The 14955-nt window shown below is 49.9% G+C and overlaps 1 protein-coding gene across 1 annotated transcript in view; it reads right to left on the bottom strand.

The window, feature by feature from the left end:
- The window catches only part of LOC142558419 (uncharacterized), a 92818-nt gene that overhangs the window by 70636 nt on the left and 7227 nt on the right, over positions 1–14955 (bottom strand). Inside the window, exons 3-8 of the mRNA XM_075670554.1 lie at positions 10262–10489; positions 7085–7513; positions 5474–5759; positions 5207–5293; positions 3138–3439; positions 1663–1950 (exon numbers count right to left, since the gene is read on the bottom strand). Coding sequence (XP_075526669.1) covers positions 1663–1950; positions 3138–3439; positions 5207–5293; positions 5474–5759; positions 7085–7513; positions 10262–10489 — 1620 coding nt within the window. The remainder of the gene's footprint in view (positions 1–1662; positions 1951–3137; positions 3440–5206; positions 5294–5473; positions 5760–7084; positions 7514–10261; positions 10490–14955) is intronic.

Here is a 14955-nt window from a genome sequence, read left to right as displayed (position 1 = left end):
GACATTTTACATTGAACTATATTTCACTGAAGTAAGTTCGCTGGTAAGACTAAAACCTTTAATTCTCCTTAAGTACGAGCCAATATGAAACTATACTAACCGGTCCAAACCGGTTACAACCATTACATTTTTTCACCGTAGCTGAAGTCGAACAGAAACGGAAAATATGCATATGTCTTAAGCCTGAAGCCGAAGCAAACCCTAAGACTTTTCGGTTTGACACCCTGCCTCTGGCTGCTTTCAGTCTGCAACAAGATGTTCTCTAAAGCAATAAACCAAATCTAATCAATAAAATTTTGTTCCTACATATATGTGATGATAAATTTCGCACAAGTTCCGATACCCCCCGCTGCAGAGAAGCTTTCACAGCAATGAAAGGTCGTTTCCTTTTGAGTCCCTAATATTCGGCATAGATCTTCGGCCGTCTTTTTTATTTTTTATTATTGACACCTGTCGTGTAGGCATCTAGTCTTGCAGGTCTTCTATGTCGCCTCCTTCAGGACTTTGCATCGTCGTCCATCCGTCGCATTTCACCGCAATGCACTAGAGTAACTCAATCAACAGCACCTTCAAAAATTGATATTTAAATATATCGGCCAAAATTCAGCACTTTCAGTTCGCAGTGTCCAAAAGCTAGTTTTTTCTGATACCATGCGCTTTTACTGCAGTAAGTCGCAACTTCCCTGCTGTGTTATAGTAGTGTTTAAGTCCTGACCAAAATGCTGCTACAGCGCAGCAGGGAAGTTTGGTCTAAGTAATGTAGATGCCTACATTATCACAGGAGAGTAATTGATAGCTGAAAGTTATTTAAATTCGGTCGATCTTTGGGCATGGTATTTTTATAAAGTACTGCTCAGTGAGCTACGCTAGTGCATTGTGGCAAGTTTAATGGATGGCCGAAGGAGGAATGGCCGCAATTCATGGACCAGCATGGAAGGATGCGCTGGTGAATAATTGCCAGGCGTAATGCCAATACGAGAGGCTACGATTATAGAACCGCAACAGCAACCGCTAAGGAAAACGGGGTTAGTTGCGCCTGTTACAAAGGTTACTTATATATATTACTATATGCATTTTAATATATAGGTGTAGAAGCTTGTGAGAATAAGCCCCTTTGTTAAAAATTTGTATGTAAAGTCTATTAATAGGTGCGCAGTATTGTGAGGTTATTGCCCTTCATTGAAGATTACATGAGCAAAGTTTGCTAAGCAACTTAAAATAACTTATAGTCGCATAAAATTGTCAGGACATGCACTTTAATTAGACGTTATGCATGCGAAGAGTATATACACGCCTGGTGGATGCAAGGGCGATGTTTCTGCTTCGCAGCAATGGTTCCTTATAGTGTGACATGACAATGTGTCATCGCTGTGTGCTCTTAACTCTCCATCCGAGGAGCTCGAGCACAATTCTGAACCTTTTTTCTCACTTGCGAAGTTTCTTCTTTGGGTGAAAGTGCAAATATTAGTCAAAGCCAAAATATAAAGCGGTTCTATGGATCTGTCGACCTTTATGGCGTCTTTGGTCTTTTACGGACATTTCTGAAACTCGATGTACGTTTTGATTTCGATAAGCCGAAAACAATGCACAAAGGCGTTAAAGCAACTGCAGCGGCAATGAAATTTATATCTATGGTCTATTCTTAGATGACAGGGTACTGACCAAACGCTGTCTAGTGTGCCCGTGCTCTGGACTTTCGGTAGCTTCGATGTAGGCCTTCGGCGTGTTCTCATGGCTGTCTGGAAAAAAGAAGGTCTTCCCTTTTGTTGCTGTAGCAGTTTTCTCAAGCTTGTCTTCAGCCTTGTCTCCTATTGCCATAGCCAGAACTTCGACCTTTTCCTCTAAGAGTCGCGGCAAGACGTCGTCAATGTAGGGGTGTTCATTCTCTGAGCCGTCGGTCAAAAGCACTATAACTGCGCCCTCTGGAGTCTCGTTAACAGAACGCAGCACCTGCACACAAGAAAGATGGAATCAATATACTTGGGATGTAATAATACCATTCGTAATAACACTGATGATACAGTAGAACCTGGTTGATACATTCCCGCTACGTACGTTTTTCGGGCGCCAACGTTCGCATTCGAGAACACAAAAAATTACCCAACAGAGTTGCGCTCATTTTTTGCAGGTTCATGCGTACCCGGAAAACACAAATTTTCGGCACCAACGTTCAGTGCGTCGCCAAACGACGATCGTATAATACGTTTTCCGGCCGCTAGATCCCGTGTGAACAAGAAAATGCGCGAGGCGCGAGTGGTTGAGAACAGTATAAGGCGGCCCGCCGCGGCAGCTTCACCACAATACTAGCCTGCCCGTCTCGCGTGAAAGCGCAGGCGCGTACTCAGTTTCTCATTTCTGTGCCAGCAAATCTTTCCCGTGGTAGCTGCACGCGGCATTCACAGCTATCACCGCCAATTCTTCGGTGATAAGCATCTTCGCCTATCTGTTTCAGAGTGCCAGGTGCCGTCGTAAGCGTAGCGCGAGCTTTTAACAGCCGATAACCAAAACACGCCGCCGTTTCCTGCTGTAGACAGCGTTCGTACGTTTTCCGGCCGCTACAGATCCCATGTGAACAAGAAAAGGCGTTAGCTGCGCACGTGATCGAGCACAGTATATAGCCGCCTGTCTCACTAGAAAACTACGGCGGGCACAGTTCCTTATTCCGGTCCCAGCGATTCTACGCGTGGGTCGTCACACGCCGAATTCACAGCTGTCGCCGCCAAACCTATTGCGATAAGCATATTCACCTGTCTGTTTTGCAGCGTGTGGTGCGTAGTGTCATTGCTAGCGTACTGCACGCTTTTAGTAGGCGATAATCCGAACCCCGCGCCGTTCCCTGCTGCAGGCCACGTGATGTGGGCATCACAATTCGCGTCGGTGGCATACGGCGTCACCCGCCAGCGCGATTTTTTTAGGTCCCCCCTCTGTCTGAAAAACATTTGTTTAGATAAGTTTTGCATCAACACTAGTTGGGCTCCCCCTTAAGGGAGCCCATTGGCGTCGGCCGCCGCCCGGGCCCGCTCGAGCAAGGCCCGTTGGGCCGTCAGGTCAGAGCAGCCGAGCAGGGCTGCCTCCCAGTCCTGCCGGGAAGGGTTGGGTAGGGGGGTTATATTTGGGGTTTTTTTACATGACCATACCATGTGGAAAATGTCTGAGGACATTTCCCCACAGTGCGGGCACTCCCCCGTGCAAGCGGGGTCACAGCATTTCAAGGCTGCCGGGCACAGCAGAATTTTGGCATAAAGGCGAAGCAGAATGCGCTCATCCGCCTTTGCGAGGCCCTTACAGGGCTTGGGATAGATGGCATGGCCAGATTGGTAGAGCTGAACGATCTCTTTGAAAGTATAGGCGTGATTGGGTTCGGGGTCCGGATCAGTGGGGGACGAAGGTGATGCCCGGAAAGTGAGCGCACGGGCGACGGCATTGGCCATCTCGATTCCTTCGAGGCCCGTGTGAGCGGAGTCCAGTTAATCGTACGGTGCGAGGGGGCAGCGAGATAGTCGCTGTTTTGCAAGATTTTGTAGGCAAGGTACGGTATGTGCCCGTGCTCAATATTGCGGCAAGCACCCCTCGAGTTGGTGATGATGACCCGCGGGTGTTGATCTGCGGCGGCTAGCGCGATGGCAACCACCTCCGTGTGTGCAATGGTTTGTGCACGGAAAGTGAGTCCGTTTACTGCCGTCTTTGGTGGACGACTGCGGCCGTGTACCAACCTCCATGGTACGGGCCCGAGGCGTCCACGTACAAGACTCCGTGTTTGTGTCCGTAGTGGTGAGCCAAGGCTTCCGCCCGCGCGAGGGGTCTGCCACTATGGTCCTGTCGTGTCATGTTGACCGGAAGAGGGCGCACGTGCAGGGCATACCTCCACTGTGATGGGATATGTGCGTGCTTTTCTGTATGTATTGAATGATGGATGTGTAGTCGGGCAAGGAGGCGGCGACCGGACGGCGTTTTAGAGAGTCTCGTGTATTGGTTCATCAAGTGTGCCTCTCGCAGCTCCTTAAAGGTGTTCACCATCCCTAGGCCCAGGAGGCGCAGGTTGGAGGTACTGAGCGGGAGGTCGAGGGCACGCTTGTAGATTTTACGGAGAATGACTTCGAGTGCTTTCTCGTCAAAATTTGCGTAGGTGGAGGTATGTAGCCGAGTAAAGGACTCGACTGGTTACAAATGCATGCGCCTGCCGCAAGGCGTCTTTGCATCGTAAGCCCCCGCGCTTGTTCGAAACCCGGCGGACCATCCGGCCCACCTGGTCCCCCACCTTATGCAATTTGGTCAATGTTGTGTCAGCTTTTCGATGTTTGTGAATAAAGAGCCCCAGTACTCGGATCTCGTCGTGTTCGGGTATGGGTCCACTGTTAAGGGAGAGGTCGATTTGGGTGGTGCACTTTGGCGAGGGGCGTATGTGCACAAATTCAGATTTGGACGGGGAGCAATGAAGGCCGCATCGACGGGCATAGTTGTCTACGATGTCCGCCGCTTGCTGCCGGTTGGGCTCCATTTCTCCTACCGAGCCGTGTTTAGCCCAGATGGTGATGTCGTCGGCATACAGCGCGTGCTGGATGCCGTCGACCCTCGCCAGCTGAGCGGGAAGTCTCATCATTGCCAGATTGAAAAGGAGGGGCGATAGGACCGCTCCCTGCGGAGTCCCTCGCGTGCCTAATGGGTATGGGCCGTGTTCGCTGTCCTGAATCCGAATGTATAATTATCGATCAGTGAGAAATTGCCTTATATGGTTAAAGGTGTTTCGGCCGCAATCTGTTTGGGAAAGATGTGTTAGAATAATTTCGTGGGTCACATTGTCAAAGGCCCCCTTCAAATCCAAAGCGAGTACTACTTTGTCACTTAGGGGATATTCGATCGGGTCGAGAGTTTCTCGGTCAAGTTGAAGCAAGACATCCTGTGCGGACCGGGGTGGGCGGAACCCGAACATGGTGTCTGCGAAAACATTTTTGTTCTCCAGAAACTCAGACAGCCTGCCGCGCACCATCGTCTCCCTTAATTTTCCCACACAAGAAATAAGGGAGATGGGGTGGAGGTTGCCTGTTGATGGCTTTACCAGCTTTGGGAATGAAGGTGACCAGAGCGGGCTTCCAATGAATTGGGAGGGGTGTTTCCCCTATCCAAATGGAGTTCATGTAAGCGAGGAGTGTGGAGTAGGCAGAGTCGGGAAGGTTGGCAAGTAATTTGACTGTAATTTTATACCGACCCGCTGCCCTTCCTCGCTTCATTTTTGCTAGGCCCGCCATCAGGTCGTGCAGCTGGAACGGTTGGTCCATCTCCGCGTTCTCGGAACCTGCATACGAGTACGCGGGCCCTCGGGGGTCCTGCTGAGTACAGAGGTATTTATCTCGGAGTTTGCATACTCATTTTGAAGTGTCTCCATCGAAGCAATGAATGGCTCGTTGGAGATGTTATTGTGTTTCTGCTCGAGTTTGGGTGGGGTTGATTAGGGCGCGGAAGAGGAGCCACGTACTCCGGCTGGACATTTGTCGCGCGGCCGTGTTGCATCGGTCCACCCAGTTAGAGTCAGCAAGTTGGGCCGCGTACTCTGCCGTTCGTTGTATGAGCTCAGCGATGCGAATTTTGAGTTTCCGATTGTGTTTTTGCCGGCGCCATCGGCGCGCAAGCCTGGGCCGGGCGTCCCGGAGGTGAAGGAGGTGGTTGTCCACCTCCGGGGTTGCCGCTGAGAGTTGAATCTGGGTTTCCGTGGAGCGAAGGGTGGAAGCCAATTGCTGGGACCAGATGTGGTACCCTTGTTCCTGAATGGGGGTCGAGTTGTTGTATGTTGGTCGGAATTTGGTCCAATCGGGCAATTTTACCTGTGCGAAAGTCTTGCCAATGGATGGGTGCGAATAGTTGTATTGAGTATGCAGTGGTCACTACCGTTTCTTCGGTGCTGACCCAGTCTACATATTGCATGTTTTTGGTGAGGGTAAGGTCCGGACACGTGTCTCGGGTCACGGAGTTACCCACGCGAGTTGGGTGGGCAGGGTCGGTGTGGAGAGTAAGGCCTAGCGTGGACATAAGTTCCGCCAGCTTACGTCCACGTTTCTCTTCACGCGCGCATCCCCAAAGTCTGCTGGTGGCGTTGAAATCGCCCACGATCACCAGGGGATACCGGCCCGCAGCCTTTAAGGCGCGGCTAAAAACGTCTGCGACAGTAATGTTGGCTAACTTAGGAAAACAATAAATCTTGAGAACGTGTAGTGGCAGGTCCTGTTTTCGTAGCGGAAGGAGGGTCACCATCACGTACAAGAATTCTATTTTGAGGTCAAGGTCAACGAAGTAGGCCGTGTAATATTTATGCACACAGATACAGGAGAGGGGGTCCTGCTGAAACGTGGTGTAATTTGTAAGTGTGGCGCCGCTCCCTGGCTCCTGGAGGGCTACCACAGCAGGAAGGTGCTAGAATATTGTGAGGACGAATCGTAGGTTGGTCCGCATAGCGTGGGCATTGAAGCCTCAACAGTTCCACTGGGTAATTAGGATGGGGATGGCCAATTTGGATCGGGGAAATTTCCTGAGTTTAGGGGGTGCCCGCCATGATCGGTAAGATTGGTAGGGGTTGCGAAGACGAGGTTCCATCGCCAGCACTCACGGGGAAGGGAGCATCCTCCATTCCGGAGAGTGAGCAACTGTCTTCGTCATCGAAATCGAGTTGTCGTCGAAACATTTTGGGGTACCGGCCGGACACGTCTTTAATTGGGCCGGCTCGCCGGGTGGTGCGAGAGGTTTGCGCGATTTGTTGAGTTATGAGAGAGGGAATCATCTCTGTCAATTTGGCAATCGCGGCATTCATGGCCGCGGAGATTTGGGTATCAAGAGCGCAAATCCGGCTGTCCATACGGGCCTCGAAAGCGGCTACCGCTCTAGGTGCCTCCGCCGGCGCTTCTGTCTCGCTTTCCATTACTTCTTTTGCGTGGGTAGAGAGGGCTTGCGTCAATTTTGCTTCGAGTGCTGTAATTTTCTTTAGCAGCATCTCATTTTGCACCTGGAGAGCCGCGATCATGACTTGTTCGGCGCTGCGCGCCGCAGGACGGGCAGAGGGAGGGGAGGAGGAGGCAGCCCTGCCCGCGCCGCTCACCTGTTTTCCTTTTTTTGACGCCGTCGGCCCAGGCCCCTGCCATGCCGTGTGTTGGCGCCGTAGATTGCCTCCTGGCTTCTCCGGCAGGGGGCGCTGGCTTGCCGGTCTTGGTGACGTGCCGGTGCGGCGACTCCCCGGGAAGCTCAAGATGGCGGTGTTATTTCTTGACCGCCGTTTGTTCTTGCCGCCCTTTAGGGCGGCTATCTTGGAGTTGCGGAACTTTTCAGTGCACTCGCGGGAGCTCGTGGCGTGTCCACCACCGCACACTGAACACTTGGGCACGCATTCGTGAGGGGCGCGCACCCCCTCCACGAGTGGAATCTGTTGCCCGTACAGGCCACAAGTGTCCTGTCTCAGGTTTGGGCATGCGTCCATCCTATGGCCGACAGCACCGCACTTGCCGCAGGCCGGGATTGTACGGTAGTAGGGCTGGACGGGCACCCATGTTGTCATAGTGAACAAAACGCGGTTTGTCTCTTCCGGTGAAGGTAACACGCGCTTTGTTCGATGTGCCAAATTTTCTCACTTCAACAATGGTGCCTGCTCTCCAACGCACCTTTTGCTGAAGTGTCTCAGTCGTGTCCGAGTTTCACACGACGATGACACCGTGCCAAACGTTTTCGCCATCTTGCCGGAGGTATCCGTGGAGCGGGACCGCTCCGCGTTCCGTGTTGACAGAAAAATCCCCGATCACTCGGTCTGCTGTCTCGAGGTCCGAGGTATGGATTACAATCAAATTTTGTTCTCTAGAAGGGAGAATCGACGCGGTCTCTGCCCGCTCAGACCCGAGGTAAGCCGTGAAAGCGGTCTTGTAGTGATTCTCGGAGGAGGCTTCGTGCAAGGAAATAGCTCACGCGGCTTTACAACGATCACGTAGTCATCCGGGTTGGGTTTTAGTAGCGGGCGAGGCTTCCACTTCGTGAAGACCTTGCTCTTGGTTCTCGCAGCGTGCGGGGCGGGAGGCTGCGTCTTGCCGGCTGGGATGCCGGACACCGGGGCGGCGGCGGACGCCACCATCTTGGCTTTCTCTTGCAATCGGCGAGCGGCCGCGTTGAGGAGAGCTTGGCTTCGAATGTTCGAAGGAATCGCAGAATTGGGCTCCTAAGTCGTCGGAACCATCGTTCAGGACATCGCGTCCGGGTCGTAGCCACGCTGGGTTAGCGTAGAGACGGCCATGTTGCCTCGGGAAGCAGTCTTCATGCCGCCGGGCATCGGCGTCGCCGTCAGGCTGGACGGCGTCGCCCACGTGGCGGGGTGAAAAACTGCTCTAACCTTGCCGAAAACCGGCCCACCTGGTTGAAATCGGTGTCCACGGGCGCCGGCTGACTTGCTTTACCAGATGGTAATAAATTTGGTGGGGTACCGTGAAGTTATCCGTGGCTCCGGCCGAGAATTGGCGGAGCCGATAAGATGAGGCCCCCGCGGCAGATCGCTTTCAATGTACCAGGTTTCCCCTCTCTCTCTTAAAATACTGTGCAAGAACAAAACAACAAAACGCGTCTCAGGCCGCTGGAGCATCACCAGCTCGACGTGTGTCGGCGTCTCGTGCCGTAAGATCCGCGCTAGGCTTCGCATTATGTAGATGTCAACAAAAGTTGAGTCTGTCAATTTATGTTGTTATTCGGATCGTACGTTTACTCGGTTAGTACATTTTTTCTCGCGGTTTTTCCACAAAACGTATGAACGAGGTTCTACTTATATTTATGTTGTACCCTTGCCGGAATAGTGTATCGGTCTTGGACCTAGATAATTTGGCGGCACAGCAAATAAAAATATATTGCCAGATTAGGTAAAAACTTTTTGCCCATTTCTATGTACAATCATTCTGTTCTCGTATTCGTGTAGCGCGCCGAAAGGCTCGTATACTGTAAATACGGATTTAAGCTCAGATTTCCTCCTTTCTTTGTGAATGAAAAACGATTTCATTAAATCAGTCAGTCAAGAACTTTATTAAAGTCCTGCGAAGTTTCAATCCGTTGGAGATCCCACGCGGGGAACTCCTCCGGCAGAAACCGTAGGCGACACCCAAGTCGGGACGGGAACGTGGTGACGCTCCGCCAGTTCTTGGGCCCTCTGGACGGCCTTGAGTTGTAGTTTGAGGTCCGGGCTTTTGAGGGCTTCTTCCCATTCGGGCTCACTGGAGAGAGGGCCCTTTGGTAACGCGGTACATTGCCATAGCAAGTGCGAGAGTGAGCAATAAAGTTCGGGGCAGTCTGGGCAATTAGCCGGGATTTCTGAGTTATAGTGACTTAGTAGGCCTCGTGACGGATACGAGTCCGTTTGTAACATTAGAAACGCGGCCGCCTGCGCGCGTTCGAGTTTGGCGTGTGGGAGCGGGAATTTGGTTCCGCCTTTCCGATTTCATTAAATGAGAAACAAAACATTGGGCGAATGAACATAAAACCAGCTAGAGATCAGACAAGGATGATAAGCTCTCACATGAGGGACACAGTGTCTGCACAGGCACGCCCATCCTTAAATATCGGAGCACTCACACCAAAGTCTTTTGAAGTAATACTTATGTTTCTTGAACAAACGCCGCCATGCACGTGTGTTTTGAATAACTCATTTTTTCAGCAGACACACTCTTTTTCTTACTGCAACTATTAAATAATATAACTGACTACTCAAATCTGGGACGGCAATTTAAGAGGTTCATACAGCGCCCCATAAACGCCTCCATTAAATCATATCTGACTAGTTTATTTTTGTTAAATGTACATCTTATTTTTCAAACCTTCCTCTCGATAAGCGTGTGGCGATAACTGCTACAAAAGGGGAGGGTGGCAACCATGTAAAACCAAAAGCATAAAAAACTAGTATGATAAAGCACATGCCGGGCATCAGTATAAGGTTGCACAGAGGCGGCAACAAAATTATCTACGCAATTCTAAAGGAAAGCACAGCAAACACCAGCAGTGCACCGGCAAATACGCTGGGATCTATACGAGCCACTTATTTGTTACCGATGCGTTTGACCCGCACATCAAATTTCGACGATGAACGCAACCCTTGTGGCGAGCACAGGGGTTCAACTTGCGTTTATACGCACAGGATTGCGCGAAAGAAAGTTTGTTTTGCGACTTTCCTAGGTCTGATTCTTCACAACCAGGACAGCGCGACAATACCGATGCTTTTTTAAAGAGTGGGTAATAAAATTTTCACGATATAGCGTACCTCAAGAGCCTTCTCCAGAGCGCAACCAATACAGGTGCCGCGAGACGTTGACATGTTATGCACAGCAACGCGAAAGCCTCCCACGGTTGCTTTATTGACAGTCGTAATCGGGTGCTGCACCTCTGCCACCCTGCTGAACTTGACGATGGCGAGCCGGATCGAGTCGTCGAGTAAGCTCAGGAGGAAGCCAACAACCGCATCCTTCACCATTTGCAGTCGATTGTGTCTCTGCAATATGGAAGGCATACAGTGCAGACATTGTCCAGAATAGCAAGGCGGGAGTATTAATGTTGCGCCTTGTGTCGAGTGATGTGGTCATGGCACTGGCGTGGCACAAGATAAGAAGAAAGCGGGACAAGTCGTCTACTAAACAGACATTGTTAGTTTTAAATATTTCACTAGAAGACGCTGCATAGACAACTTGTTTAACACAGTTCGACATCTGGCACAAAATCGATGTAATGCGCGTTTACAGAACCAATTTTTTATGCTGCTCCTTGAATAAAAAAAAAACGTTAGAATTCACAAAACGCAAGTATCACATATAAAAATTATAATTAGCAACATTATTTCAAATTGGCAAGATCTGAAAAGAAATTATAGTACGGTGTTTTTCGGAGTCCACCCATACACGTTTCAATATAATGTGAACTTCATTCGGTCTAAACAGTCGATTGGGCAATTTCACTAAACCTTACGCAACGTATGATGGGAAACACAGTCCGAACGCGAAAATGAAGACCCCCCATTTTGACTTAACAGCTATGCAGCGTTCTGGGGGCTCTAGGAATTGTACCAGCGACTTCTTCCTGAGAAGGAGACGGGGTAGTTGGTACAATTATAGGCCGCTGTATTCTAGAGGTCATTTAAACGAACTGTGGCACTTGGAACATGTGTTTGAATTGTAGTGAGAATAGAGAAGATTGTGTGTAATATAGACGGATACGAGCATGCTTGTATCTCATAAAAATTTATCTTCAATTTGGCTGTGAAAGTGGTGCAAGCATCACATGCATGTGACGTCGCTCGAGAGTGAAAAAGTGTATGGAACCTGTGCACCGTCACGTAACCAAAAAGTGGTGCAGGAAGAGTTATCTTACTTAGATGCAATATTGTATCAATTGCCTGAACTTGAATTTCATCTGGTCCTGCTAACTTAACACGAGAGAGGTATTGCTTTCATGTTTCATGTTAGCGCATGTTGAAAAGTTGCACCGCTTGTGAAAATGAATGGAGCCACGTTGATTGGAGTAATGCATCGACACGTGGTCTCTGAGATTGCCATCGCGTCCAATGATTACTATCGCCGCCATCCGCACACACTTTTAAGGGGAAACTATGCAGATAAAAAATACTATTGTAAATCTTTCTACTCGCTTACCGCAGAAAACACTGCACATTGAGACACTTCAATTGGGAGGATTTCTATTGTGCTACAAAATAGAAGGTCCTTGAAAAACGGTAGACAGTCTCTTTATTATGCATGCGCATTACGCGCGCGAGCATTGGTGCAATCTGATGGGCGCCGAGTGAAAAAAAGAGCGTTGAGCGTCATTTATGTGCATGTAACGCCCCACGGATGGCAGAAATATTCCCAGAACCCTCCCCTGCGACGTCCTCTGAAACGACTCTCTGATATTCCGAAACATAAATATTTATATTTTCAATTCAATTTGCAACAAAACGTTCTAGATTATATAGAGAAGAAAGCGGGTTATCCGAGAGGCCCGTTTTATTAGTAAAGTTTTATTATTAGATAATATCGAGTTATTCAATCAAATATACGAAACTGGCTGTGGATATTCGCCTTGCCCCCTTCCACGGCAAGAAAAGTACTAGTTCCACTGGCACATCTTTGAGAGGCTTTGTACTATTATAGTATGTGCTTAAATAATCGGTCAGGCCTTCACCTCGCGATCTTGAGGAAAACCGTATGGGCCCAAGGGCTGCCTCCGATACTGGCGCAGTGGGCATTCTGAGACCACGTACTTCATGCACCATTTCCAATGTTCGAATAGAGAACAAGAGAAACACAAAATGTAATAAACTTTTAACGTATATTCACATCACTACGGCGTGTTAAATGCCTTTGATGCCGTTTTGCTTAAGGAGAAGCGGCCGCCTAATATCCATACGGCGTATACATTCTGCATGTAACATGTGCGCTGGCAAACATGGGAGCAAGAGAACCCGGACGTGTATTTCCAATTGCTATAGTAGGTAAAGCGGGGGGTGACATGTGCGGAGACGACGGTCGTTCGTGCCCATGCGCGTGTTAGAGCGGGTTCCAAAGAGGAAATGAGGGAATTTTTGCTTCCTTAATATACGCCTCTGCCTAGGCACTACGGTGGAGTTTCTTAGCTCGTGTTGTATGCCCTTGTCCCTAGGCGTGCCGGCAGAAGTCATGGGGCGTGGTAGTGCTGAACTTAGCATCGCAAGTTGGTGGCTTGACGCAATTATATTTATTCAATCGTGTTTTTTTTTACTAATTCAAACAACGTGCCATTATTTCGCATTATTGGTGGAGCCTCCAGGACACCAAACCGGCAACGGGGACATCAAAGCTAGAACCTGGACTGGTCCATGGGTTGGGGCTCGCAGAGGTCTGCGCGTGCCAGGGAGTGTTCCCATAAAACGTTGGCTGTCCGCGACAGTGGACAGCCGATATTATAATGCGGTTCAGTTTGCTTACGCTCCGCCGCTGGCTGCACGCGCGGTGAGACATTAGGCACGGACGTCCCATTTGGTGATCGCTGTGTCTGAAGGCGCAAGGTTCTGACTGGTGTTGTTTAAGTCGCGGGTTGCTTTTTTCGTCGCGACGATAGATTGGATTTTTTACAAGCACTGCTCAAGGAGGGCACATGTACCGGCAAACGGAGGCCTCAGGAGAGCACCTGAGTTTATAGTAAAGCCGACGGCGCAGTATATTCAGTGCACCCAAGGGGTAGCGGGGGTATCAAAGCTGGAAGCACGGCGGCCCATGGGTTGGGGTCGCGGAGGCTGAAGCGTGCCTGGGGGTGTTCGCATAAAAAATTAGCTGTCCAAGACAGCGGACAGCCGATCTTTCTTACGTGCAGCCCTCGGCAAGCGCCAACCCACGGACCAGTCCAGGTTCCAGCTTTGCATGGTGTCCCCGTTGCCACTTTGGTGTCCTGGAGGTGCCGCCAATAATGTGAAATAAAAACACGTTGTTATAATTAGTAAAAAAAACACGACTGAGTAAATTGTGGCGCTAAGTTCAGCACTACCGCAACGCGCGACTTCTGCAACATCAGTCAGAACTTCGCCTCTGAAGGTACGCCGAAACGATTTTCTCGCGCCGGCGGCCTTTCACTCAATTGCGTTCAACCGTGGTTGCTAAGGCGCTCTGCCTTCTAGATTATCAATATATGCGGTCAGGGCTCTACTACGGTCGCTACTGTTCCCACAGAAACGTCTGTGGTGTTAGTTACAAGTTACATTGCCGTAAGGCGCGAGAAAGCTATGATCCGCCACTATTGAGAAGCACGAGCGCCGCAGGTGCGAGACAGTCTGTCCGACGCAACGGTCGGCAAATCAGCCGTCAGCGCCCGCTGCTTCACATAATTTACCGCGCCAGCAGCCAGCGTCCGAGCGCACACAAACGACCCCATTCCGCAACGCCGGCATGCCTATAGGGGCAAACGCCTACATAGAAACCTCCTCCGTAGTGCCTAGGCGGAGTAATATATTCAAGGAGCAAAGCCCCCAGATTTTCTCTCTTGCGCCCGCTCTTACTCGCGCTTGCACACAAACAGCTATTGATCCCTCAAATGAACGTCTCATAAGAACCCGGTTGACTGCATTAGCATAGAAAAGCGAGCAAGTTGGTAAGCATTCATGACGACGCATTCTTGTGGAGCGCTCACAATTCGACAAAGGACAAAGCAGAAACACACATGCGTGAAATAATTGAAGTCCTGCACATCAGAAGAAAAGGGGCTGTCGGTCAACCGTCAGTTCGGCTATGGGACAAGGAATTTGAAAGTCGGACTAGCACGCGCGGCAGAGCCACATAGGTGCTGACGACGGGCTCCAAATTTGAGTATGCACCAATAAGACAGCAACGCTTCGGCTGGGGTTTTGTCACGTGTTCAAAGACTACGGATTGCTCTCTTTCTCGTTGTTTTTCAATATAAATGTCAGCTGAGGGGCAACGCATGTGTGTTTCTCCTTCGCCCTTCGTGGAATTGTGAGCGCTGCACAAAAATACACCACGAATCCCGTCAAGCCTATTTAGAAATGCTCGCTTTTGAATTTATGCTGACAGTAATTTTTTTGGATGCAAATTGACGATCAGGAGCTGGTAGCGCAGCTGTGTTTAGGAGTTTCCTTAAGGCCTGCTTTTGAGCCTCATCAATTTCCGCAAACATTCTTGCATGGATGTAGGCTATTTATAGTGCAGACTGTAGAGAGATTCTGGGAGGCCTTTCGAATGACCAAGCAATATGTGCTGTAGAGGAAGGTGTCTTATTTTGGCGTCTTCCGTTTATAGGGTCTTGAATAGTATGTGCCGTCCGTTGATACATTCTTCTACGCCGTGCATTACAGTACAGCCACGCGTTTCCGTCATCCTCCAGGAGCTTAATATTCGTGCTACATTCGGGTGGATAACATTATCTTCCCTTTCAGGAGCTTAATATTATTTCAGAGCTTTCGGTCAGAGCCGGAGTGCA

This window comes from Dermacentor variabilis, chromosome 9 (assembly GCF_050947875.1).
Source record: "Dermacentor variabilis isolate Ectoservices chromosome 9, ASM5094787v1, whole genome shotgun sequence".
In the NCBI taxonomy this organism is placed as follows: Eukaryota; Metazoa; Arthropoda; class Arachnida; order Ixodida; family Ixodidae; genus Dermacentor; species Dermacentor variabilis.
This window is presented reverse-complemented; position numbering and strand designations above follow the sequence as displayed.